The 27,447-nt window shown below is 37.9% G+C and overlaps 2 protein-coding genes across 9 annotated transcripts in view; both read left to right on the top strand.

Moving 5' to 3' along the window:
• Positions 1–24,166, top strand: part of znf507 (zinc finger protein 507) — a 56,373-nt gene extending 32,207 nt beyond the window's left edge. For 4 of the 6 annotated variants that reach the window (XM_059651695.1, XM_059651692.1, XM_059651696.1 and 1 more), the window contains 6 exons: positions 1,876–4,236; positions 4,846–4,957; positions 7,946–8,057; positions 14,925–15,029; positions 17,702–17,836; positions 19,811–24,166. In XM_059651695.1, coding sequence (XP_059507678.1) covers positions 1,942–4,236; positions 4,846–4,957; positions 7,946–8,057; positions 14,925–15,029; positions 17,702–17,836; positions 19,811–20,201 — 3,150 coding nt within the window. In that variant the 5' untranslated portion in view covers positions 1,876–1,941 and the 3' untranslated portion in view covers positions 20,202–24,166. The remainder of the gene's footprint in view (positions 1–1,875; positions 4,237–4,845; positions 4,958–7,945; positions 8,058–14,924; positions 15,030–17,701; positions 17,837–19,810) is intronic. The other 2 variants (XM_059651694.1, XM_059651697.1) reach the window with 2 other exon arrangements.
• Positions 24,167–26,516: 2,350 nt separating this feature from the next.
• LOC125460023 (dipeptidase 1-like) overlaps positions 26,517–27,447 on the top strand; it is a 29,085-nt gene continuing 28,154 nt past the window's right edge. For all 3 annotated transcript variants that reach the window (XM_048547053.2, XM_048547054.2, XM_048547056.2), the window contains exon 1: positions 26,517–26,691. In XM_048547053.2, the coding sequence (XP_048403010.1) occupies positions 26,564–26,691 (128 nt within the window). In that variant the 5' untranslated portion in view covers positions 26,517–26,563. The remainder of the gene's footprint in view (positions 26,692–27,447) is intronic.

The raw sequence follows: 27,447 nt of genomic DNA on the forward strand, positions 1-27,447 counted from the left end.
GAGAGGGTCTGTTGAAAGTGCACAATCAGTAAGCTTTACGTGGTCAGTATAGAGAAGTCGCATCCAAAGTGAGGCACAGCCTGAGTCAGTATATATTTCTGGGATTTTGAAGCAGGAAAGGCAGGTTACAAGTTGGGTACAGACAGTTTACAGGGAGATATTGAATAAGTCAAGTGGGCAAAAAGTTGGCAAATGGACTATGATGTGAGAAAACGTAAAGTTCGTTTTGAAAGGGAGAGCAAAAGAACAGTATTAGTTCAATGGGGGAAAACTTCAGAAAGCTGCAACACAAAGGGACTTAGGGGTAATAGGAACTGCACATGCTGGAGAGTCCAAGATAATAAGTTGTAGAGCTGGATGAACGCAGCAGGCCAAGCAGCATCATAGGAGCAGGACTTGTGCACAACATGTAGAAAGTTAGTACACAAATGCAGCAGATAATCAAGAGCACTAATGGTATGCTAGCCCTTTATTTCAAGGGTGTTGGAGTAAAAAAATGTAGAGAGGGCTTACTGCAACTATACAAGGTGACCACATCTGAAGTGCTGTGAACAGTCTTGGTGATGTTATTTACAACAAATATTATTTCAGTGGAGGCAGTTCAGTGAAGGTTCATTAGGATGATGACTGGTATGGAGGGATTGTCTTATGGGCAAAGATTAAACCAATTGAGACTCATTGCAGTTTACAAGAATGAGAGGTGATATCAGTGAAACATGGGATTCTTAAGGGGCTTGACAGGTTAACTGCTGAAAAGATGTTTCCCCTCATTGGAGAGTCTGGGACCAGAGTGTGTATTCACAGAATTGAGGGATGTCATCGTAAGATCGAGATGAGAAATTTCTTCTCTTAGAGGTTGAGTGTCTTTGGAACTCCTTGACACAGAGAGCTGTTGGGGCAGAATCCTTTTGTATAATTACGTCTTATATTCTTGATCATTTGGAGAATCAAGGGTCATGGGGAAAGATTAGGAAAGTGGACATAAGGAATATTGGCTCAGCCTTGATTGTATTGAGTAGCTGAGAAAACTCAAGGGTCTGAATGGTCTTCTCTTGTTCCTTTTTTTTATAGTCGTATAGAGTCTCTGGGAGAGACAGTCATGGAAAAAAATTGCATCTGGTGAATTTGCTGAAATTGACCAAATAGATGCTTTTGACTTTGTCAGTTCAAAAGGAAATTTTAAAGTGAAGATAAGACTGATACTTCATTGGGATTGAGTGTCTGTAAAGATTACTGCTGTGAAATGGGGCTGAATTTTCTTTGTTTTTTTATGTTGAGATCTTGCCAAATTGTTGTTTTTTTAATTCTATTTACTGATGGGATGTGGATTACACTGGCTGAGCCAGCATTTATTGTCTACTCTTAGTTGCCCTTGAGAGGCTAGTATGAGTTATCTATGTGAATCGCTGCAATACATTTGTACATACGTGCTGCAATTAGGAGCGAGTACCAGGATTTTCAGCCAGCAACAGTGAAGGGAAAATTATACTATTCCAGGTCAGGAAGGTAAGTGGCTTTGAAGAGAATTTGCAAGTGGTGGTATTTCAATGTGTTTGACTTTGTTCTTCAAGATAGTAGTGACCACAAATTTGGAAGGTACTGTCCAAGGAACCTGGATAGGGAGAGTGCATGTTTTCTTTTTTTTTGTTGTATAATACTATGTACTTATATGCGTTTAGTGACTGACCACCCTGGTAACCAAATTGTAAGAATAAAAGTTATGATCTATCCAGCCAGATTTCATTCTGGATTCTGACCTGTCTACCATTACCATCACTTGAGACATAACACCAGAGAAGTTAATAATGCATTCTTAGAAGTAGGACTAACTTAAGTGCAGATGTTTAAAAGCTAAATGTTTTGTTTCTTTTGTAGGTTCTCTGCTGGAGAAAGCTTAACAGTGTTGCACTGTTAATACAACACACCAGTAGGCTGGACAGTATGATTTCAGATGCTGTTGCAGATTCCCAACCACAAAGTCATGGCTGTAAAACAAAGCATAAATGTGATGAACATGTCTTGAAGCATATAGCAACTCGCTCATTTGTGGAAAGCAAAATTGTATCAAAAATGGAAAGATCAGGCTCACTAATTCGGGTTATTGAAAAATTAAGTAAGATTGTGGAGAAAGGAAGATCAAAGCAATATTCTCAAGCTGGTCAAAAGAGGCCTTATACTAGTACCACTGACACACAAAGTGCAATATTTAAGCATACTGACAGCTGTGGGACAACAGCCAAAAAACCTGTGGACACAAGCTATGATAGGTTGCCAGATGATACCACAATTAGGGAGACTTATTTTAAGACACAAGGTTTGCCTGAGAGTTGCAATAGACTAGATTTAAGGATGCATAACTCTGTGGATAAAACTGACCCTTCAAAGAGATTCTGTTGTACTCTCTGTGACTATGTTACTGCAGAACAAGCAGCTTTTTATGCACATATACGCAGCCATAACAATACTGAGATCTACACATGTGAACAGTGCAGCTTTGCCACTACAGTTTCCAAAGATCTTACTGAACACAGATATTTGCACAGGAACCTTACAAGATATCAGTGTAATTTATGTAAATTCAGTTCACTGACATTTCCACAGTTAAAGGAGCACTTTGAGCAACATGGAAAGTCAAGTGAGGTGATATTGATGTGTTCTGAGTGTTGTTTTATTTCAAAAAAACAGGAGGAGCTTGAAGCTCATATTTGGATCCATCTCGAAGATGCACAGATGCAGAGAAAACAGTTACCACATAGTCAGCAGCAATCTGAGTTAAATACCATAGGCAATGCAAAATCAGGTAGCGTTGCTTTGGACACTGAACCAGGCCCAAGAAAGTGGTACACATATGACCAGTATGGCATGTATAGGTGTTTGATTTGTAGTTATGCTTGTGATCGCCAGCGAATGTTAAAAACTCATGCGTGGAAACATGCTGGTGAAGTTGATTGTTCATATCCAATTTTTGAAGAGGTATCTGAGCCAACTACCTCAACAGTTTCATCTACAGCTCTCACAACTCATGATGGTGAACCAGTCATTGTTTTTTCAACAGCAGGTAAATCGGAAAGCGTGCACTGCGCTGGTTCAAATCAGTTGCAGTTTTGTGGTGTGGCTCCAGTTACTGTGGTGAACTCATTGGATTGCAGGCCCTCTCTATCTGAGACAACTGTGAAAAATTCTGATATTACCTGCTCAAAAGTACCGAGTCCTACTGTAATGGAAATTGTCGAGGAGGAGTCTCTGATACTGGATTGTGAACATGAAGGCACAATTTCTGATAGCCTTCTTTCTTCTGCACAGAAGATAATTAACTGTAGTTCAAACAAGGTTGGTCATGTCAATGTTATCGTGGAGCGGGTCCCGGGAGCTGGAGATACTGTTCCAGAAAAGCACTTTCTAATGACACCAGATATTGAAGTGGAAAAGAGACTTATCTCTGAAAAGTCTCACGTGATCTATTGCGAGGATCCTTCAGAAATGTATCAACAAAGTAACAGCTCAACTGAAGTGGAAACTGCAGGCTTGGAGTGGAATCCTGAAGAAAGTAATAATGTTTTAAAACCTTCTGAGCCTGCAGTAGTTGACGAAAATGTTCCACCAGCACGAAGGAGAACTAATTCAGAGTCCTTGAGGCTTCATTCATTGGCTGCTGAAGCTCTTGTTGCAATGCCAACAAGAGCACCAGAATTGACCAGAGCAAATGCTAAAAATCCTGAGCCTGATACAGGGCGGAAAAGTACAGAAGTCAGCACTTCCATTTCTCCAGCTCTCAGTTATTCTCGAGATGGTCCTAGTAGTGACTTACAGCTTGATAAAGCTAAATCTGGTTTTTCTGAAGTACCTATCAAAATGGGCATCAGCATGTCATTACTCACTGTAATTGAAAAATTGAAGGAAAGAACTGACCAAAATGCTTCTGATGATGATATCCTGAAGGAATTACAGGATAATGCCCAAAGTCAACCTTCAAATGACCTGGGTTCATCAGGCAACCTAGTGGAGTATATACCCAATACAGAGCGGCCTTACCGTTGTTGCCTCTGTCACTATAGCAGTGGTAACAAGGGGTACATCAAGCAGCACTTAAGGGTTCACCGGCAACGACAGCCTTACCAGTGCCCGATCTGTGATCACATTGCTTCTGATAGCAATAGTCTGGAAAGTCATATGATAAACCATTGCAAGACTAGAATGTATCACTGCAACAGGTGCAATGAAGCATTTTATTATAAGGTACACTGACTTAATGGAAGTTTGTTTCCTTAGCTATGTTGCAGTTAACATGTACATTGAAACTAAAGTAAAAGTAGAGTTTTCTTCTTAAAATTACTGTGTGCCATTCAAATAATACAGTAAACCAACAGCAAATTGTTTCAAGCCCAGTTTTGATTGTAATAATTTAAGTTTGGGAATCTATTTTCTTACTGGAAAAATCTCATTTTTAAAAAACTAGCAAAGTTCTGTATGTTTAACAGCAATTCAGTTGTGATTGAGGCTTAATCTGGCTGTGTAAAGAAAATCTTGATCATTATTTAGAAAATGGTGATTTTAACTTTAAAAAGTTGTCTCATGCCTTTCAGAATGATTACTTCAGTTTTGCTTTTGAAAAATCTGTCTGGGTTAAAATGTTAGTGTGTTTTTGAAATTTTAATTTTGATCGAATGCATACTTTTAATTGATGAATTTGTCTATAACTTTCTAACTCAACATTATTCTATAAGAATTGCTAAAGTGTTCTGTGAAGGATCATCTCTTACTTTTGGCTCCTTGTGGTTTGTTGGTTTCATCTCAATCAGTATATGGCTTATCGCTATTTTGACATCCTGAGCATCTTTCTGACAGAGCCAGCTCCGGAACCACGAGTGTGAGAAACATGGCCTATCTGTCATTTCCTCAACAAATGATGAAAATACTGACTGTAGTAGAGGAGAAGAAACTAGAAGCACACAAGAAGGTAACACGAATATTTGTATTTATCTTTATGCACATAAAATATACAACAAAATTAGAGGTACTAGTTTTCTCTTGAATCTTTAAGAAACGATGTTTCTGAACCTATGACCTGCTTTCCATTCAGCCATCTGTCCTTTTGGTCATAGAGTCATACAGTATGGAGGCAGACCCTGCGTTCCAATCAGTCCATTGCCAAACATAATCCCAAACTAAACTAGTCCCATCTGCCTGTTCCTGGCCCATATCCCTCCAAATCTTTCCCATTCGTGTACTTATCCACTGGTTGGAAAAGGATGCAGTTGTCTAAACCTGAAGCAAGTTACCTCTGCAAAGTTTTTATCTGGCCTTCTCTTAACAGTGATAAACTTTCACGGCTTTTGGCAATGTAATATCTGTCTTTTTTGTCAATTACATTCCAAACCTTATATCTAGGTATTTCACAGTCTTCTGTCCAGGAGAATCAGAGACATGGGCAGTGTTGGAGTGGAGTGATTGTTCAGTTGGTATGTGAACTTCAACCCTAGTCCACTGCAAATGTGTCTGTTTATGAATTAACTTGGGTGAGTTTGGGCTTGTCCAAACAACTTGACAGGCCGTTTATTTCCATATGTTAATAAGCCTAAGTATGTAGCTCGGGTTTTGTGGGTATTGGGATGATTGCCATTGTAGTTGAGTACCTGATTTCAAAAAAACCTTGAAAACCTCAATATCTCAGTTTCAACTACCTTTTAAATTTTTCGGATTTTGGCCTAATTTCCTAGGACAGGTGAAGTATGCCCGGAGCTGTCAGAGCAAGCATGTAAGTACTCTTTCAGCACTACTCGTAGACCAATAGGAACAACTTTGCTTCCTGTGTTTGGCCTCTCACACAAGTGATATAGCTTGCAGCCTAACATGATCATCCAAACCCCACACAGTTGCCCCTCTTTCCTGAGATTTCTTGCTCGTACTTTACAGTTGTCCCCTCCCATAAGGATTCCAGGTGCCCGCCATCTTTCCTCAGCTTTACTTTTGGCTCCTTGTGGTTTGTTGGTTTCATCTCAATCAGTATATGGCTTATCGCTATTTTGACATCCTGAGCATCTTTCTGACAGAGCCAGCTCCAGAACCACGAGTGTGAGAAACATGGCCTATCTGTCATTTCCTCACAACTCGTTCCACATACCTTTTTCCTTCATATCGTAATGCCCAGTAGCGTGTCTTTCATCCTGGTGGGAATGGAAGTTAAAAAACAGTTCTAATAACATCGTGCCATTTAATTCAGCAAGATCTCTGCAAACTGCATTTCTGAATTTGCCAGCAGCTGACACATTTTATCATCTCCTGTATGTATCAGAATCAGTGTGTTCTGGGAAGATTAAGCTCAATCAAAAATGTCCTAGTAAGAATTTGTAAGGGAGCTTGTTCTCGCTTTTGTCTCTCAACTATATCGAGGTCATGCAATAAATCTCCTTTTTTGCAAGCTCACAAAGAATGCTGTAACAGCTGACTTCAACATATAAATGCTTTGGATTAAATAACATAGTTGCATAAGCTCAAGGGATAACTTTAAGACTTTATGTGTGTTAATGGATGGTTTGATAGATTATTGGTGAATATTTTTACTCTGGCTGTACCATTAATTTAAATGTTGCTGTTGAATGCAGTAACGGAAAGCACTTGGAAATACTGGCTCGTAGCATCGCCTAATTTATCATCTATAAAATGATGGAATTTGAGACCCTGGCAATTTATATTGTAGCCCAATTATTTTGTTGAATCAAAGGCAACGATGCTTGCCACAGCTGTTTTTACAACCAGCAATGATCGTTATCCTCTAAATAATGGTGATCAGTGGCCATGAGATCTCTCCCCTTCCAGTTCATATAAAACAATCTGCAATATATTTTAAAATTATCAGATCCCTTTATTAATTGTAATTGAGTATCCCAGTGCATAATTTGTTTCCAAAATACAAATGCTGAGAGAATGAATTATCTTTCTCCAGATGTCATAAGCAATGAAAAGTGTTTACTTGTTTCAACACTAGCATTTCATGTACATGTATCAGCTATAGATTTCAGTATGCCATAGCAGCGCACTTACAGGATGCTGAGCAGTATGAGTCTCATTTTGTAGCCATTGATGGAGTAATGGCTTCAATATTTTGACAGCCTAATTAGAAACTCATCTCCATTTACAAAAGCAGGATCGTAACGTTTTTCGTGTCTTTGGGAAGAACATTGGCATGCAGATTTTACTAACTGGAAGTGAAGGTGATTGATAGTTTTATGTCCAGTTACCCTTTTTAATAGTTCCACTGAGCTTTCTTTCAATCTGAGTGCCATTCAAGGCTTTTATTTTGTTGACAGATTTCTCAGTTTATTCATGTTTGGGTCTGTGAAGGAGGGCTAAGAAATTGATACTGTCAGTTCAGTTTCACATGCACATAAACTTTCATTCCTTTGTCTTTAATTGCTCACTAATTGAAGTAATTCTGATTACACATGTCTATTTGTTCACTAAAAGTCGGAAAGGCTGCACTATGCAGTAAAGCTAAAATTGTACCTTCCATTTCTTGGAGTGAAAATTTTCTTTTGAAATCTTCTCAGATGTTAACCTCATTAAAAATTGAGCATCTCAGTCAATCTCCAGCATTCTATGGCTGACCGTTGTGCAATGATGAGCAAATTTGCTGACGATTCATATTTGCAAAATGTCCCTGCCAACATGAATCTGAGAGGACAGTAGCAAAAATCTTGTGCTTTTTGTGATTGATCAACTTTTGTGAACTGTATGCTTACACTTCTCATGAACCATCGCGCTGCCATCACCACCATCCCTGACGATGTCCTGCATTAACACTATTGATAATGCATTAAATAACTAAAAAATATCTATATCATGGAAAATACATTTCCAAATCTTGCTTAAAGAGCCTTATATGGGCAATTTGGAGTTAAAACATTCAACAATTCTACTATTAATTCTTTAACTCCTTGTTATCTAGAAATACTATCAACTCAGAAACTGTACAAGTGCGATGTATGTGACTACACAAGTTCAACATATGTTGGTGTAAGAAATCACAGAAGAATCCACAACTCTGATAGACCTTACAGGTTTGTGCAACTTACAAAATACAATGGGCCAGATTTCCATTGAATGATGCAACACAGGAGGTATTCATCTCATTGTGCCTGGGTTGACTGTTTGGTACAGCTATCCAACCAGTTATATTGTCCTGCTCTTTTCCCGTAACTGTAAATTTCTTTTCTCTTTGAGTATTTATCTGATTCCCCATGAAGAGTTAATATCGAACTTGTTTCCACTACTCTTTCACACAGTTCTAAGTCTCATTAACTTGCCCTATAAGAAAGTTTCCTGTTGTCACTTTGTTTTTCCCAATCACCTTAATCTATCCTCTGGTTACAACTCTTCCACCTCTGAAAGCAGTTTCTTATTTACCCAATGAAAATTATTCCAAATTCAAAATTAATCACTCCGTTCTCTTATAATCTCTGATCCAATGATGTGCAAAACTGGTATCAGTCAAATAATCTGCAAAGGCCATAACTTTATATGCTTCTGTATTTTTGAAGGGGGAAAGGTCTATTTTGCGGAGGGGATTGCTGCATTGGTAGTTTGTTTTTAAGTGTTGTTTACAGTATTATTTGTGCAAGTTGTAGACAAGCTGGCAGTAAGGGTTTGTGTATGATATGGGATTCAGCTGACCGCAAACAGCTAATTGGTCTGTGGAATGAAGGCCAGTTGTTGATGACCAAGTACTTCTATCTGCCAGCAACTATGTGATTGACCCTCATTTACCCTGATATATATTAATGATCTGGATCTTGGTACACAGGGGACAATTTCACAGTTTTCAGATAACCTTGAAGCTATAAAGCATTGTAAACTCTGAGGGGGATAGTGTAGAGCTTCAAAGGATGTTAACAAGTTGATGGAGTGGGTTCATAGGTGTTAGATGAAATTCAATGCAGAGAAATGTGAGGTGATGCACTTTGAGAGAAAAAACATTGAAAGATAATGTACATAGGGAATACAATACTAAGAGATGCAGGGACAGAAGGACCTCGGTGAATAGTCGGACAAAAAATGAAGGTGTCGGGTAGTTGGAAAGAGAAATTCATAAAGCACACAGTGGTCTTGGCTTCATTAATATGGGCAAGGAGGTGATGCTGAACTTGTATAAAACACATGTTAGACCTCAGCTGGATTATTGTGTGTAGCTATGCGTACGTTTGAGAGAGTGGAGAAGCACTTCACAAAAATGGTTCTAAGAGTGAGAAATTTCAGTTATGAGGATAGATTGAAGAGATTGGGCCACTTCTCCTTGGAGAGAAGAAGGCTGAAAGGCAATGTGATAAAGGTTTTCAAAATAGTGAACAAGCTGCATAAAGCAGATAGAGAGAAGCTATTCCCACTTGTAGAAGGAACAAGACTAAGAGGGCATAGATTTAAAGTGATTTCGGGTTTAATGGACCGAGCGTTAACTCAGAATTTTTTTCACAGATGTTATTAGACCTGTTGAGCTTTTCCAGAACTTCTGTTTTTGTTTAACATAAACTCCTTGCTTTTGTAACTTGTGCCATTAATATTAAAGCTGAGGGATTCCAGTGCTTTTTAAATAGCTTTCTCAACTTGTTCTGCCATCTTGAAGGATTTATGTACATCCATCCCAGATCCCTCTGTTCCTGCATCTGTTCTAAAATCTGTCACGTGGATCCTCATTTCACTACATGCCTATATCTTCAATTCTACCTACATGTGAGTTTTGCCATCCATAAACTTTGAAATGGCACTCTATCTATCCAGCTCCTGTTCATTAAAATGCATTAAAAATAACAGCAGTGCTATTACTGATTTAAGGAGAACACAACAATATAGGACAGGTTGCAAGCCAAAGCCAAGGCTAAGCAATCCCACAAACAATGGATCAGATATTAGCTGTGCAGTCCTGCTGCAGACAATGGTAGACAATTAAAGAACTCACTGGAGGAGGAGGCTCCACAAATATTCCCATCTTCCAGGTTGAGCCCAGCACATCTGTGCAAAAGGTAAAGCAATTTTTAAAGCAATTTTCAGCCAGAAGTGCTGATGGATGCTCCACGTTAACCTCCTCTGGAAGCCCTCAGCATCACAAATACTAATCTCCAGTTGATTCAGTTCATTCTGAGAGATCAAGTAATGGCTGAAGCACTGGATACTGCAAAGGCTTTGGGTTCCAACATTATTGAAGATTTGTGTTCCCAAACTGGTATGCTCACAGCCAAACTGTTTAGTACTGCTACAGCACTGGCATCTAGCCTGCAATGTGTAAAATTTCCCTGATCACAAAAGGGAAAAATCGAACTTGGCCGATTACTGCTCTCAGCCTGTTCTCAATCATCAACGAAGTGATGGAAGGAGTCAGCAACGTTACTGCCAAGCACTACTTGCTCAGCAACAAGCTGCTTGCTGATGTTCAGTTTAGATTCTGCTAAGGCCACTCAGCTCCTGACCTAATTATAGTCTTGACCCAAACATGGACTAAAGAACAACATCAGAGAAGAGAAAAATTGAGAGTTAAGCTCATGACATCATGGCAGCATTTGACTCAGTGTGGCTTCAGGGAGCCCTAGCAAAACTGGAATCAAAGGGAAAAGACCCTCCTCATTGGAATTATACCAAGCGCAAAAGATGATTATGGTTGTGGAAGGTTAGTCATCAGAATATCTCCACAGGAGTTTGTAAGGGCATTATGCTAGACCTAATCATGTCCAGCTTTTCATCAATGAACTTCCGTTCATCATTAGGTCAGAATGGGGATGCTTACTGACGAATGCATAATGTTCAGCCCCAGTTGCAACTCCTCAGATACTGTCATGTCCAAATCCAGCAAGTATTGTATAACAAGATAATAAAATGTGAGGCTGGATGAACACAGCAGGCCAAGCAGCATCTCAGGAGCACAAAAGCTGACGTTTCGGGCCTAGACCCTTCGGGCTGATAAGGACCAAGTAACATTCTGGCGCACAAGTACCAAGCAATGACCATCTCCAACAAGACCATCTCCAATAACCATCGCCCTTTAATACCGAATGGTGTCTCTATTGCTGTATCCCCCACTGATAATATCTCACATGTTACCATTGATCAGAAACTGAACTGGACCAGCTTTATAAATACTCTGTATACAAGGACATGGCAGAACCTCAGAATTCTGCAGCAGGTAATTTGTGTGCTGACTTTGCAATGTTTGTCTACTGTCTACAAAACGCAAATCAGGAGTGACATGGGAAACTCTAAATTTACCTGGATGGGTGCAACTCCAACAAACAGTTCAACAATGCAGGCAGCGTGATGGGGGTAAAAATTGAGGATGATAGTAATGGAGGCATCAGCGTTGACAAATATTACACGCTAACTGTTACCATCATTACCTTACTTATTCTTAAACCCATCTCTAAGTTTTTCATTAACTATTTATCATTTTTGTATCACTTGATTCATTTTCCAAACCGTGTAATTATTACTGTAACTTCTGCTTTTCTGCTTGGTCTTTAGTTTGTTGATGTGCCATTAACCATAGACCCTTTTGCAAATCTGTTTGATTCACAAATCAGTCATCCACTTAGCCATTTCAATTATAAGATCATCAGCTTCCAAAATCATTGTCACCCATAATTCTTCTAAGGATAGCTTACTGGCCAAGCATTTTGTGACATTATCATCCAAAACTACACTTGTACCACTATATCTCTGCTTTAGACTCCTGCCTGACTCATCAGATCAGTAGCACCCCCTCTTTCCTGGGCTGTGTTTTCCAGGTTCTAGGCAGACTCAAATATCACAGAACAAGTGTGTGATTTAATCATGCCACATTAACAAGTGTACACATTCACCACAGTGGCCATGCTACATGCAAGTTTTGGACTCAGGTGCTTTATTATTCAATGAAGACCTCTTTGCAACTTCAGTTGTTGGCTAGACAGACTAGTGTTCCTAGATGATTGCCCTGACCATCTCAAAGTTTTGATGCTTATAGAGTGAAGTAGTTGCTCATACCCGGTGCTGATACCACCGTAGGGATGCCAGACAATAAGAGCAAATATATTTATCCATTCACCTCTCATTTGGGGTTGCCGCCAGGCAATTGTAAGTGCTTGTGCTTCTGCCCAGCTTGTGGCAGTAAAAAGTTTTTGCAAGGTTCATAAAAGGTGTGAGTTTGGATAAAAAATACATACAATAGTAAGAAAAGGAGTGATCTTGAATATTTTGAAGTTTGGAATTCTGGTAAATGTGGGTATCAGTGAAACCAGTGGTTGAATGCACCCACAGAGCATACTAAGTAGCAAGTGCAGTTGCAATAGAGTCAATGTCTTTCTCACCAGCCCTCCAGACTAGGTGACACTGTGAGTCACTAAATTTTCGTGAAAGTATTATCTTCTTTAGAAGGGATTCTCTTCTTCAGTTTCAAAGACCTGACAATCCATAATGGAACATGTTGCAAGTGAGTTTCAAAGACCTAACTCTGAAATTTCCTCACAGTATGTTCCATTGTGAATTGTTGCAATGAGTACTATCATCCTGATAGTTCAGTTTTTTTCACTGAGACTGCATTTCACTAAATTTCTGAGCCTGCACTCCTCCATCTAACCATGAGTGCAATTCCAGCTCTTATGCAGCTAGCAAGCTTCACAAAGCTAACACTACCCCTAGATTTCTCTGAGCCGCAACACTTCGCAAATGCACCAAACAAATGTTGCATGTAGTCTTCTACACCATCACTCTCAGGTACATTGAGCCATCAATGGCTTCCGAGCCCCTTCCAATACCTCAATTGCTCCAAATGGCTCCCACCTGCCTCCTTTTTGTTTGAGCCCTTACCCCAACTCTTGCTGTATCTTCTAGTTGACAGGGCTTTTCCTAAAGACTGACTGGCTGAAGCCTTGTGTACCAGCACTTTGTCAATATGGAGCCTTTTTTTTGCTGTCTACCTCCTGACTGCATTCTGTGTGTTTCCCTTTTTGTGCTAGCCCCACCCAGCGTATGCCCTCCTGTCTACAGCTAAGCGTAAAACAGAAAAACTGCACCAGGCTTGGTTGTAAGTCTTATTGTGTGTATTTGCTAGAACTCCCAGGGCATGCAGCGAATTGTAGACCTTAACTTCTACCTGAGGAAAAGGTGATGCAGCATTTCTTAAAAGCTGTCACCAGTAAAAAGATTTAAAAATCAGTGGAGACTGATTTTAAGGCAATTTGCAGAAGAGGTGGCATTAAGCTGAGCAAAAGCATGTAGGATTAGGTGATTTGTCGCAGACACCTGTCATGGATATGAGAAACTGAATGGCCTCCTTTGTGCTGCAACTATTCTCAGGTTCCATCACAATTTAGTATTGCACACTGTCAAGCATTTCGTAGTTTGTAAAAAATTAGGAAAAATCAGGAGGTGTTCTTCGAATTTTGGAGTTTGTCTTTATTACTGTAGTTCTTGTAGTTCCATCTGCAGCGCAGTCTTATGATTTTAATCATCTATGGTGCAAGGAGAACTTATTGCAATGAATTGTTAACAAATGGTATAAAATGCAATTTGTTGGAACTACATGGAGTACTTTGTAGTGAGGTTGTAAAGGTTTACAATATACTGTATGAAGCACTTCATGGCTCAGTCTTCCATTGTCATTTGTGATTGCAGGAAATCAGTTTGTTTTCCAGTGCAATTGGCACATTGATAGTCTCTGCAAGTTTCGTGCTTTCAAGCTAAGTTAAATATAGCAGTCTGCTGCTACAAAATAAATGAAGGTGTGTGATGTGAGAGGGGGCCCAGCAAAATAGTTTCTCTGTTCAAGGGTGGCACGGTGGCTCAGTGGTTAGCACTGCAGCCTCACAGCACCAGGGACCGGAGTTCGATTCCCACCTCGGGCGACTGCCTGTGTGGAGTTTGCACATTCTCCCCGTGTCTACATGGGTTTCCTCCAGGTGCTCCAGTTTCCTCTCACAGTCCAAAGATGTGTAGGTTAGGTGGATCGGCCATGCTAAATTGCCCGTAGTGTACAGGGGTGTGTGAGTTATCGGGGGATGGGTCTCTGTGCTTCGAGGGGCGGTGTGGACCTGTTGGGCCAAAGAGCCTGTTTCCAAACTGTAGGGAATCTAATCTAAAATCTGTAATAAGAAACCTTGTCTTCGACGAAAGTTAATTCTATGCCTGATATTTGATTATTCAGACAAAATACTGCAACGAAAAAGTTATTGTTGCACAAAATAATGCTCAGCAGTTCCGCCATTATTGCATTGATATTGCATTGACTGTTATAAAAAGAATTTTATATCACGTAAGCATTCAAGGCTGTTAGAGAAGATTGCCTTTATTTGTATGAAGTTGCAAAGTGTTTTCATACACTTGGTTACAATTTCACAGGAAAAGCCAGAAAACCTCCCGCTGTTTGCATCTTCTCAAATTAACCACTTAAGATGCTGAAGCCATAAACAATGCCATATAACCAGATGTGACAGAAGTTTTCCACAATCGATATGTTAATTTAACTGCTCTCACCACAGATGCTATCTGGTCAGCTCAGCCCTTTTTATTTCAAATTTCTGACATCAGCAAATGTTTTGCTTTTTGTTGTATTGCTTAATTCATTTCCATTCCTTCTCAGAATAGCTACCTGAAAGTCTACTCCCCTTGGTCCTCCTGAATTTCCAAAGAACAGTTATTCCAGTAACTTTGTTAAATGTTGTCCCTTTTTAGTAAAATAAAATAATATTACATTCCCTTAATCCTGGCATCTTATGTATTGATAAATTCAAAATTAAATGCTCTTCTAATGTTTTTTGTTATTGATACAATCTGTTAGCAGCTATAACAGAAGTGACAAGGAGCTTTAGTAAAGCTTTGTTACTTTATACCATGAGAGGTCAGCATCATATAACAATATTTACCATATTAAAGGCACATACTCATATTCAACCATGATCAATTTACAGATGCAGTAGCTGTGACTTTGCTACCACAAACTTGAACAGTTTAAAGTGTCATATGAAACGCCATCCTCAGGAACATCAGGTTGTTCAGTTGCTGGAACAGTACAAGTAAGTGTTGTGAAAATCTAATTCATGATTTTTTTTTAAGAGCATGGCTTTCAGCTTATAGCAAACGTAGCAAATAGGAGCATCAGGTTGAGAAACTGATAAAAGCAACTCGATGTAAATGAAAGTCAAATGAGATTTTTTTAAACTTAAAGATTAAGCTGTGTTTGTCTTGCAAGATCAGAGTTAATGGTGAAAAAGCTTAAACAATGAATTATTGATCTCAAAGCTTGTAATGGAACTAGGGAATCTGCAGAGAAGGAAATTAAATTAATTAGTGATGTAAGTTGTCCATATGGATTGCAGAATCAAAGATTTGTGTCAAAGGTAAAATAATTTATTATAATCTGTGAATTATCCAAAAGAATACAATGTTGCTATTGAGATAATTATTTAAAATGGAAGTTGAGCTGGAATTACTTGTGTTGAATTTACCTGGGTGTTAACAAACAGAGCCAGGCAGCTCAGTTTGGGTATCAAGCAGGGAAAATCAGCCAGAAGATTTGTTCTAGCTTGCTGCTATTGGAAGATGTCTACAGTAATCCTTTCAGAGCTATTTGCTAGAAATAGAGCGGCACGGTGGCTCAGTGGTTAGCGCTGCTGCCTCACAGCACCAGGGACCCGGGTTTGATTCCACCCTCTGACGACTGTCTTTGTGGAGTTTGCACATTCTCCCAGCGTCTGCGTGGGTTTCCCCTGGGTGCTCCGGTTTCCTCCCACAGTCCAAAGATATGCAGGTTAGATGGATTGGCCATGCTAAATTGCCCATAGTGTTCAGGGAGGTGTAGATTAGTTGGGTTATAGGAGGATGGGTCTGGGTGGGAATCTCTGAGGTTTGGTGTGGACTACTTGGGCCAAAGGGCCTGTTTCCACCCTGTAGGGGTTCTATGATTCGATGAAAGCAATCAGTTTGAATAGTTAGTTGGTTTGAAAAGAGCTGTACAGAAACTTTTGGAACAGACTGGGGCTCAAAGTATGTATATCTAACCAAAGTCACAATAAAGAACTGAAGAGTCCGTAATCATAAGCCATTTATAGAAAATTAATGGACAAACCCTCTGTGATTTGAATCTTGATGAATAGCTGGAACATTAGAGGAGTGCAAGTAGATTTTGGAGGGCTGTGTATACCTTTATAAATCTTTTTAAGCTATAACCTTAAACATTGTTTACTTTATTTTGTTCTTCTTGATATACAGTGAAGTTTGTTTTCATTGAAGATTATGAAATCTTGTTGAGTAATGCTGTCAGTTAATTGTCGAGTGCTCAGATTTCTTCTTTAAGTATTAATGGGTAACCCTGGCATGATCATAATACAAGTAAATTCTAAAGCAGTTCACTAATTTTTGGTGAATAAATACCTGCTTTATTCTTAAAAATTTGTGTTTAAATATGAAGTTCACTGAACAACAGATTAATTTCAAGATATGTCAGTGCTTGCTGTCACTGTGACTCATAGGTAGCCTAGCTACCGTACCATAAGTTATTCCGTTATTGAGTTTCAAGGAGCTGCCCTGTTGAAGAATTTGAGGGAGTGAAGAAGTGGTTGTAATAATCTAATCCGAGCAATTGTTACTTTGCTAAACTTTTATTTTGATCTGTTTGGATTTCATAAGATCCCAGCTAAATCAGCAGTTGATGTTTTATTTTCCCCAGATTTAAGGATGATGCCCATTCATGATGCTAATCTAATAATACTTGCAATAGCTTTTGAAGTATCTGACATTGAATCAGTTGTTCAGTAAGCATTACTGCTGGTTAAGAGGTGATGTGTAAAATATTTTGAAGTATTCTCTATGATCACCCTTTCCTAGAGTTATGAGGAGGTCTCCACTTCCTCATTAGTGCTTAGTTATGCAAGTAGCAAAGTTTTTTTTTGTTTCAGGCTCAGTTTCTGAGTTGGCTGTTTGGTATTATACTCTCAATTCCAGATCTGTTTGTTGGATTTTTGTTGAACACTGTGCTAAACATGTCAAACTGAAGACCATTTAGCATAGTAACAAATGTTCTGTACAGTCCCATTACTTACCTGCTTCTTACACTAATTTAAATTATGTTTTGAAATTTGACTGTGTATATGCAGGGATGACTTGCACAATGTATGTATTTTTATGCAGTTCTTTAATATCAATGCTGCCAAAATAGTTACTGAGTCTAGTTTTGGGTGAGGTGCTAATAGACATGATATGCAGCCAGTGATGACAGAAGAATGCATGTATTTATGTGTAATTATGTTTATTGCTGAAAAATCAGTTCCTCTGGCACCTAAATGCTAATGAAAATTGCTGAAATATGTTTCCTAGCTTTAACAGATGTTTAATTACTTTCCCTTATGTGTTGGTGAGTAGTTCAAACTGGAGAATACATGTTAAAATGGTAATCAAAGATCAAATTTAAATGGCTTTATCACTTCATATATCCAACTAATTATGTTGTATGAATATTGTACTTCTTGGGGTTCAGAAAAATGCTTAAAGAATGGATCTGCAATTTAAAAGTCACATTGTGAGAGGCAATATTTAAACAAGATTGCAGTTTTGATTTGTGACCCTCTTTACAAGGACCTGTTTTGTACCTGTGAAACCATGTGGCTATATCTCGGTTGTGTATTTACCTCTATGAAAACCAAACATTGGTTAGTTTACGTAATTAAGTTCTGTTTTTGTTTCTTGATAGATGTTCCCTATGTGGTTATGTGTGTAGCCATCCTCCATCTTTGAAATCCCACATGTGGAAACATGCAAGTGATCAAAATTATAATTATGAACAGGTGAATAAGGCCATAAATGAAGCCATTTCTCAAAGCAGCAGGTGAGGATAATTCCATTGATAATAGAAGCTTTTAATTTGTTAGTATTTCCTTTGAGAAAATTTGATTCAACAGTGACTTGTTGAGCACCTTCAAATTGTGAGTAGACAAAGCACCGTTTAATGAATTATATCAAAGCGAGGTTACATTGTGTTGGAAAAGTAGCAATTTATATTTGTAGTCTTGTAGAAGAAGAGAGGGGTTTGCCTTTTGGGAGGAGAGACCATCATCTGCCTTCCTAAAGATTTAACTTTTGGTGAACATCAAGGAGATGAAAATGTGGACTCTCCCATCCCATGCATTCAATTTCTATTTGCTGTCTTGGGAAGAAGAGGAGGAAGTGAGGCGATGTCCTCCTTCCACTAATCAGAGAGGAAGTTTCAATCATTGTGTACATGATTTTATTGTAGATTTGAGGAGTAGAGAGATTTTGGATAGCTCTCATTGAACAGATGCAGTGCAGCTGGAGACTACTTGGCCCTTGCTAGTCTGTGGAAAAGCAGTTTAGCTCTCCCTACTCACCTGCCCTTGCCCCACATCCATTTTTATTCTCATCTTAATGTGCTTATTCAGTTTCTTTTCAAGTCCCAATTAAATCTGTCACCATTGCACCTTCAGGTAGTGACCACTCAGTGTGTGAAAAGTTATTTTTTTCTTTGTGTCCCTTTGATTCTTTTGCCATCACTTTCATTCTGTATCCTCTTTGCCTCAGCCACAGTTCCCTGACACTGTTCACTGACTAAAGGCTCTTGTTCCTGTGACTATATCCATAAACACACTCTGAAGCCTTTACATCCTTCCTAAAACCTAAATCTAAATCTAAAAAAACTGTTAAGTTCAGTGCCTAGAATTGGACACAATGCTGCAATTGAGATTGAATCATCCTTTATAGACTATGCTTCTAATTTTTAAAACAATCAAGATTCTGGATGCCTTTGTAGCACTTTCCTACCTTGTTAAACCACCTCCAATAACTTATGCACATTTACCTCAAGTCAGCTAGTCCTGTATCCTGTTTAAACTCCTTGTTTTCCCATTAAGATGTCAGTTACAATTTTCAACCTAAAAGGGACGATGATTGTGGCTGGAAATTCTCCTGGATTTCAGATTCAATAATTATTTTCTGTTGACTGAGCCTGGGTCCAAGTGCATAAGTTGTTGTGAATTGTTCATTGCAGCAGGCCAGCAATGGAGGTGGGTTCTCGGTTCAAGGACCCAAAAGCAATCATACCAGGCCACTTCACTACATCCAGTTTATCACTAACTATTTTGGTTGTTACAGACATCTGATCTAGCATCTACAGAATGGTTACCTGATTTGTTTGATCAAAATAGGTGTCATGAAATCAAATTTCTTGAACGATAAACACATACTGGGAAGCTTGATCCCTTAGTCCTGAAAAGAACTGGGTCTGGAAACTGGGGTGAAAGTGCATGTTGTAAGGATTGTTTCCAGCCTAGAGGAAGAAACATAAAGACATAGCCAGTTTTCCACCAATTCATAAGAGTGGAGGAAAGTTAACTGATCCAACAAGATACCCACTGGCTAAATTTTGCCATTACATATGCCAGACTCCCATTAAGAAGAAAACCATATTTAAAATTATGAATCTACAGATGTTATCAGATGTGGATGCAATAAATAAAGAACAAACATGGGTATACATTATCCTAGCCTTCCTACTTCTGGGCAAGATGTCAGGGTACAAGTCCCTCTCATCATAGAAGAGTCACAGCATGCCCAAACAGGTAGTTAAAACATTTTTGTGATCAGAGATAATAGGAACTGCAGATGCTGGAGAATCGAAGATAACAAATTGTGGAGCTGGATGAACACAGCAGGCCAAGCAGCATCTTAGAAGCACAATTATCTCTAGTTATCACAAGTTATCTCTGGTTAAAACATTTTTATTCTGTAATATATTATGGGGAACTTATTTTGTATAAAATAATGCAATGCGTCTAACTTGCATAAGGTGTCAAGACCCCCAGAGAAAACATACAGCTGAGGATGTTGAAGAAATACCATCGTCATCCCCATCACTTCATCCTCTTTCTACAATTTCTGATAAGCCCCTCTTAGCTCCAGAGGCAATGAGCCTTATTACTGATGAAACCAAAGGCCCTGAAATGTGCCAGAAATCAAACTCGGACTTAACTGTCCCTGATACACCAGGAAAGGCTGGAAGTCAAATTCGTGCTGGCATGGAGTACTGTGTCCTATTATTCTGTTGCTGTATCTGCAGATTTGAATCAACCAGTAAAGAGCTGTTGATGGATCATATGAAGGAACATGAGGGTGAGATCATTAACATCATCCTTAACAAGGACCACTGCTCCCAACCTGAACAGAGCAGTTCTGACTAAATCAACCTGGAGAAATTATATTTACAATACATATTGCCTCTTTATGGATGGAGTCATGAAATTAACTTGTACTCCTGTGAACAAACCGTGAATGTCAACAATTCAAAGATTGATTTTAGTCCATTTCAGTTGATGTAAACATTACTGTTGTTGCCCTTTTTAAGAACATATTACAAATAATATCTTGCATATAAGTAACCTAGGTGCAAGGAAGATGTTGTTCAAGGATCATTTTGATATTTCATTTCTCCTATACTGCCCTGCACCATGTCCTAAATATTGTTGTTTAGGTACAGATGGTATTTCTGTATTTATTGAATTTTTTTTAATATTTATGCCTGTAGTTATAAGCTGTTACATGCAGTGAAGTTATTGCATTCACAATGCACTTTGCTTCTGGTGCTATTTTATAATCATATCACTGAACAAATTTCTTCTAAAGACAACAGCACGTGAAGGGGTCATTGAGTGAAAGCTTTTTCCTTGTTCAGTTGTAATATAAATTTATTCTTTGAACAAAGGTTTTGTTCAAAATGTTGTCATGCAGTAATTTTCTGGGGACGTGGTCTTGCCAAAGCCTGCACAGGTTTCTCTCTAGCTGAGAATGACAGCAGGCTGACTTGAAACACGCGTGCCCTGGGTATGGGCTTTACAACCCAATGCAAATGGAAAGGAATAGAGCTTCTTCAGACAAGCAAGTTAACATGTTGTACACCTTTAAAAGACATCATGCTTTCATCTTGCATTTTTTTGTGTTCCATGAATACCTAATTTTACTGTAGACAGATTATCTTTGAAGTTCCATACAACAATGCTGTTGAGTTATTTCAAAGGGATCAGAAAATTGGCCTTGTTCCAAACATAGCGTGCACTGACATTTTAAAACTTATTTTGTTGGAGGAACGGAGAACTGCTAACTTACTTTACCCTTTAGCCCAGATGCCCATTTAAAGTTCACAAATGTTCACAAGAGCTGTGATCCTGCAGACTGAAATATCCAGGCATGGAGATGTATATTTAAAGAGTGTATACAAAATTGACATTTTGGAATGTTTTATCACAAGTGGAAGTTATTCAAATCATCTTTAATAAGATCATTGTTATGGAACCATTTACTCAGGTTTGCCCTGAGCTTTATGGTGATAAAATGGCCACTTAAATAAAAATAAACATTAGTGGTTTGACTTGCATGAAGTCCTTGAAACGGTTATAATTTTTAATTTCACTACTTAAAATTACGATTTCTCTAATTTTACAAGAAATATTGCACTGAATGATATAAGCTGAACAAACAATGAAAGTACCTTGCAGTTCAACTTGCATCTAAAATAGTCTATCCAAGTTTGAAGGAAATTCACTTAGAATTTGGCGATGTAATTGAATATATAAAGCTGAATTTACTTCTAACGTGAGCATTGATGTGAATACAATTTGAAAAAAGTAACAATTTTACAATTAGTTAATTATTTTGGTTCAATACAGATATTGTCACAAAGTGATAGTTAAGAACTTGTGATTTTACCTTTGAATTTGCTGTTCATCTTTTAACTTGATGGTTTAATTTTTAGAATACTGTGAATTCCTTACTGTTTAGTTTGAACAATAAATTGACCTTCCCAGCCTTGACTTAAACATACAAAATCTATTTAAAATTCAAATATCCATGAGTAAATATTTTGCTATTTACGCCCAGCTATATCTTTGAGAAATACGAAGACATCCCTATTTCCATGCATGTCTTTGGTCAAAATAGTGTTGGGATTGTGAAAAATGCCAGAAGAACCAGTTTGCTGTCTTCCTTCTGAGACTTGCCACAAGTAAGGGAAATGTGTTTCAGATGTAACTGTTAGGGTGCTTTGTATTTGTCAGCTGATACTAAGAGTTTTTCCAAACACTTCCACATGAATTTGTTATCTTTTTTAAAACATTTAGTTTGTGGCTTGAGTGAGGATATGTTTGCCTTTTATATGGTAAATTTGTACCGATTATTCTGTGCATTTGATATTACCCACAAAAACATACTCTTACCATTCATCACTTTTTTACTTGAAAAGAAATGCAAAGGTTATTGCATTGAAATTGCCTGTATTTTTACAATTCTTCTCAAACCATCATGGTAAACTAACTGACTGTCCTGTAATAGGATTCATCCTTTTTTTGATAATCCAAAACCTAGCCGTGGTTGGAAGAATATTGTGAAGCCTGAATGGGCTGTCAGTTATTTGAATGACAATGGGAAGTAATCTGAAAAGTTTCTAAATAAAACCTGAAAGAACTGCAGATGCTGTAAATCAGAAACAAAAACAGAAGTTGCTGGAAAAGTTCAGGGGGTCTGGCAACATCTTTGAAATCAGTGTTAATATTCCATGTCTGGTGACCCTTCCTCAGAACTGGGAAGGGTCACTGGACCTGAAACTTTAACTCTGATTTCTCTGCACAGATGCTGCCAAACCTGCAGAACTTTTCCAGCAAATTCTGATTCTGTTTCTATATAGTTTCTAGTTTTTCCCAATTATACTGATTACACATGCACTGCATAAACACATTGTTTAGACCAACACTGATTAAAAGTCGTGTCATTTGATAAGTGTCCAGTGTTAATGTGGCTATTTGCAAACCAAGTAAGAACTGATTTGGTTTGAGCTCACAATATGAATGAAACTAAGATTTTTAGAAACTGAATCCATTGTGCATGTTTCACACTGCTGATACACAAGGCAACATCCTATTGATGCGAATGATTGAAATTCTGACTTAATAAATGTAGAGTAGGTGACACATTGTAGAATGTCTGTCCTTATATTGGTGAAATCTCAAAATCTTACATAAATTCTGTTACTGAATAGAGAAATCAAAGCCTGTTGTAAGCCAACATTATTTACCTACTTTACATTCTGTGATGAGTGAAACAATTTTCACAGGTCTTGGACAGTCTGAGATTGGGAGGAAAATATTAGAGGTAAATAAAATGATTGCTTCAACAGCTGTTTGTATAAAGTTCCGTATATTTAAAAATAAATTATGGTTCCATGGTTAAATAGCTGAAGGGATAACAGGATCTGTATTTAAAGTTTTTTGTTCCTCTTTAAGCTGGATTCATCTTTACAAGTAGATCCACTGTGAACCTGAATTAATGCAAGGTTGCCTGAAAGTTTAAATACTGTGCATTGTAGGTAGCTTGCTTGCTACCATGCTTTACATCAGTTTATTTTGGGTAACCATGCCATAGGCAAGGGTAAGAAAAAAGCTCGTTTTTGTGAGACATTAATGAATTTAATTTTAAAGGTTAGTCTGCAGTTTTTAGATCCTATTACAAATGTATTTTTTATTCCTGTTCTTGTTTCCCTTATCAGACATTATGCTTTTTGGTTTGTGTTATTCTATGCTCATACTGTATTTCCAAAATGTATGAAAGGCATTAAATGAAAGTTTCATAAGATGGCTACTGGTACCATACTTGGACATTTTGAAAGCACTTAATTAAAATAATATATAATTGTTAAAGATCCAAGATTGTACAAGGAAAGTTTAAAATTTGATACATGAAGTGGATACAGAAGCTTATAAGTAAATGTAATGTACGTGCCATTTGATATTAAAGAATTATTTTGAATACATGTACTTTCTCCACCTCTCTTTCCCCCCCGCCCCCCCACCGCCGATGTCACCAACAACACTAAAACATTTTGTTAGCCAAAGCATTTCAGAAAACTGATAGGTGTCTTTTAATAATCGGATTGTATGAGTGTGTGCGTGTAGGAGTGTGTATCCAAGTTTGATCTGCACGTTAAGCTGCATGCCTTAATGCCAAAACCTTTATGGATCTCTTACTGTAGAACTGATCAAGTTTTTCTGTGTTAATAAAACCAGACCTGTAGTACCTCTGTAATTATTGTACTACTTAATGTTATGTAACATTAGATTAATTTATTTTACTTGTAATGTTTGTCATCCATTACGTTTTATTCAATATTCCATTTGTAATTTAGTAATAAATTTTTGTCTTAAAAAATGAACAGGATGCATTCTGTTTAGTTTATCTGTTTTTTTCATCCATAATGTTGTCGCCAAATGCAGTTCTTAACAAAGAGTTAAGTGCTGCTTATTCAGGTCTGTGTTGTGACCGTAGGATTACTTAGCAGCATGGAAAGAAGCCAGTTAGCCTAACCGGACATGTTATTGTTTATTCTCCATTACCAGTGGCCCCAATTCAACATACCAGCTCTGTTCTTATATCTCTTTGTTTTTCTTTCCTTTAACTACATTTTTTTATTCTGTCCCTTAGCTTTGACTTGGTGTTGAATTTCAGCTGCAACTGTTCAAAAGCTTCATTACCTATTATAGTTAAAATTATACTTATTATAATTTTTACAGGTGGCATTGCCCACAGCTTGAATAGTGGCAAATCGATTTAAACCTGTTGGCCGAATGCAACCGTATGTGGGGGGAAGAAATATGTTCTACTTTGGTCAAACTACATGTACATACATTGAAAATTCCTGCATAGAATCCAAAATTTGCATCTAAATGCCATTTCTATTGCAACATTTGAATTAGATTTAGCAATTTTTGCCCTACACTAAAAGCTGTTTTTAAGAAGCAAAATATTTCTGAATGCTATTCCTAACTATAAAATGTTTTCATGTATCCAGTGAGAATGACATGTCTAATATGTTTCATTCATGTCCTAAGCCGTTAATTTTTTTTGAAAACTTTGCATATATTATCTGACCCTGCGTGTCCCCCTTATTTCACAGCTTCATTACAGGATGTACTTATTTTATAAACTGAAATGGGAAGCAGTTGGCAAATACAAAACTCTGGTGACATCAGCTAACGTGACAGAAGTGCTTGAACCTGAGTTTTGAAACTTGTCAAAAAATTAAACAATATTCAAATAATGTTAAAAATAAAGGTAAGACTATGCATTTTAAACATATAGTAGTGTTCTACAAAATAAAACATTAAAATTTTACAACATATTTTCGAGAAAACCTTGAACTGGTTTTAGGGAGTTTAGGTGCTGCTTTCTTCATGTATCTCATCACTGTTCTTTTCATCCCCAACCAATCCACATGGACAGACATGAAAACCCTTCAGCAAAATTTATACAAAATTTTTGTGAATTCTTAAATCATGAAGTATATCGAAGTCACATAAAATCACAAAGGACAAGAAGGACATTCAGTGTAAGCAAGTGTGAGGTTAACCATTTGGACTGATGAAAGGAGAGATCGGGACACCTTCTGGATGGTATGAAGTTAAATACAGTGGATTCCAAAGAGACGTGGGGGTTCAGGTGCATATATCTTCAAAATATCTTGAACAGGTGCAGAAAGTAATCAAGAAAGCTAATAGAATGCTGGCATTTATATCCAGAGGACTGGAGAGTTAGAATGCAGAAGTTGTGTACAAACATGGTGGGCCAAAGGGCCTGTTCCAGTTCATCAATTTCTGTTTGTCGTACAAATAACCTCACTTGGATAATGTGAACAGATCTGGGCACTGCACTTTAGGAAGGATATATTGGCCTTGGAGGGTATACAACATAGGTTTTCAAGAAAACTTCTGAAATCTGGGTATTAAAATTATGAGCAGAAATTTTACAAATTAGGCCTGCTATTTCCAGAATTTAGAAGATTACGGTGTGATCTGATCAGTGTTCAAGATATTAACAAGAAAAGACAGCATAACTAAATAAACTATTTCCACTGGTTGGAGATTGTACAACTAGGGGCTATAGGCTGCGAATTAGGGTCACACCATTCAGGGGAGATGTTCAGAAGCAGTTTTACTCACAAGAGACTAGACGTTTGGACCTCTTCCACAAATGGCAATGTTGCTGAGTCAGTTGTAAATTTTAAATTTGAGATTGGTAAATTTTTGTTAAGTGAAAGTGTTAAGGTATAAGGGCCAAAGGCAGGTATGTGGAGTTAGGCCACAGATTAGCCATGATTTTATTGAATGATTCAACAGGTTCGAGGGGCTGAATGACTGCCTCCTGCTCCTATGTTCCCAAGTGTACTCTGAAATCTGACAAAGAGGGCCTTGAAAGCTGGAATCTATTTGCAGGAGCAGAAACCAATTGAATATCATAGCTCAGCTGCTGGATCAAAAAGAAATCTCTTCGAACAAAAACAGTTAAGCTCGTGTTGCACCCCTCCTGATTTTGTATATCGAAGCATAATGTTCATTAGCAGGATATGCCACTTGGGTCATTATTTTTTGTGTTGCCAAGAAATACAAAGGAACTGTTTCCCGTAACAGAGACCCATTGTTTAAAAACTTCCGACACCTTAACAGGAAGTTCAAACATCGAGGAGCAACTCGTAGTTGTGAGAATTATTAAAAGTCCTGTAGAAATGTTGCTAAAATTTCTGACTGCCCTACTGTTGCTGAGTTTAATGCAATGTTTTGAAAAACATACAGATATACCTTCTTATCAAGAGAGAGCTGAGCAGTTAATGAAAAATACAGCCCTGATTGATGGGTAGGTAAATTATTATATTTATAATTTGTTGAAATTGCTGATCATGCTTTCAGCTTTAAGGCTTCACTGAATAAGTAACAGTACAGCTTAAATCTTTACAACTGACTGGCTTAAATAGATGTAACTGATATTTTGATTAGCCTAGGACTCCTAGATTTCAATGTTACAGAGAAAAAGCAAATATTGTAAATATTCGTGTATATGTTGATACGTGAATTACATGAGCATTATATAGAAGTTGATGGTAGTTTTCAGTGATTAATTATTTATCATTAATTTAAAGGCATGTGCAGGGATCTTTTCGGGTTTTCCCTCCACCACTTCTGGCAGAATCACTTAGTCAATTGCCAAAACTTGTGTGATAATCTAGCATGATGTTTTCAAGTTAAAATAACAAGTACAAAGCTCATTTAGACATGAAGAAGTGATGGAATGGGTTACCAAGAATTGCAGAATGACTGTATTAATATCCGAGAACCACCTGGCTGCTCCCTCAAAGACATGAGAGAAAAGATGGTATTTCAGAATTGCAGCTCAGTGCCAGATGATACACAAGAATCGTGAAAAGGTGAAATTTCACATCTGCCACCTGAACTGGACAACAAAGTCAATAGATTTCATTTATCATCTCAACAGAAGAGGAAGGACATTCAGGGACAAATTAATGAACACGATGAGGCCTTTAGGCTGAAATCTGTTTACTTCAATGCAAAATGTGTTACTGGTAAGGCCGATGAGCCTTGAGCCTCAGTCAGT

Source organism: Stegostoma tigrinum, chromosome 16, assembly GCF_030684315.1.
Source record: "Stegostoma tigrinum isolate sSteTig4 chromosome 16, sSteTig4.hap1, whole genome shotgun sequence".
In the NCBI taxonomy this organism is placed as follows: Eukaryota; Metazoa; Chordata; class Chondrichthyes; order Orectolobiformes; family Stegostomatidae; genus Stegostoma; species Stegostoma tigrinum.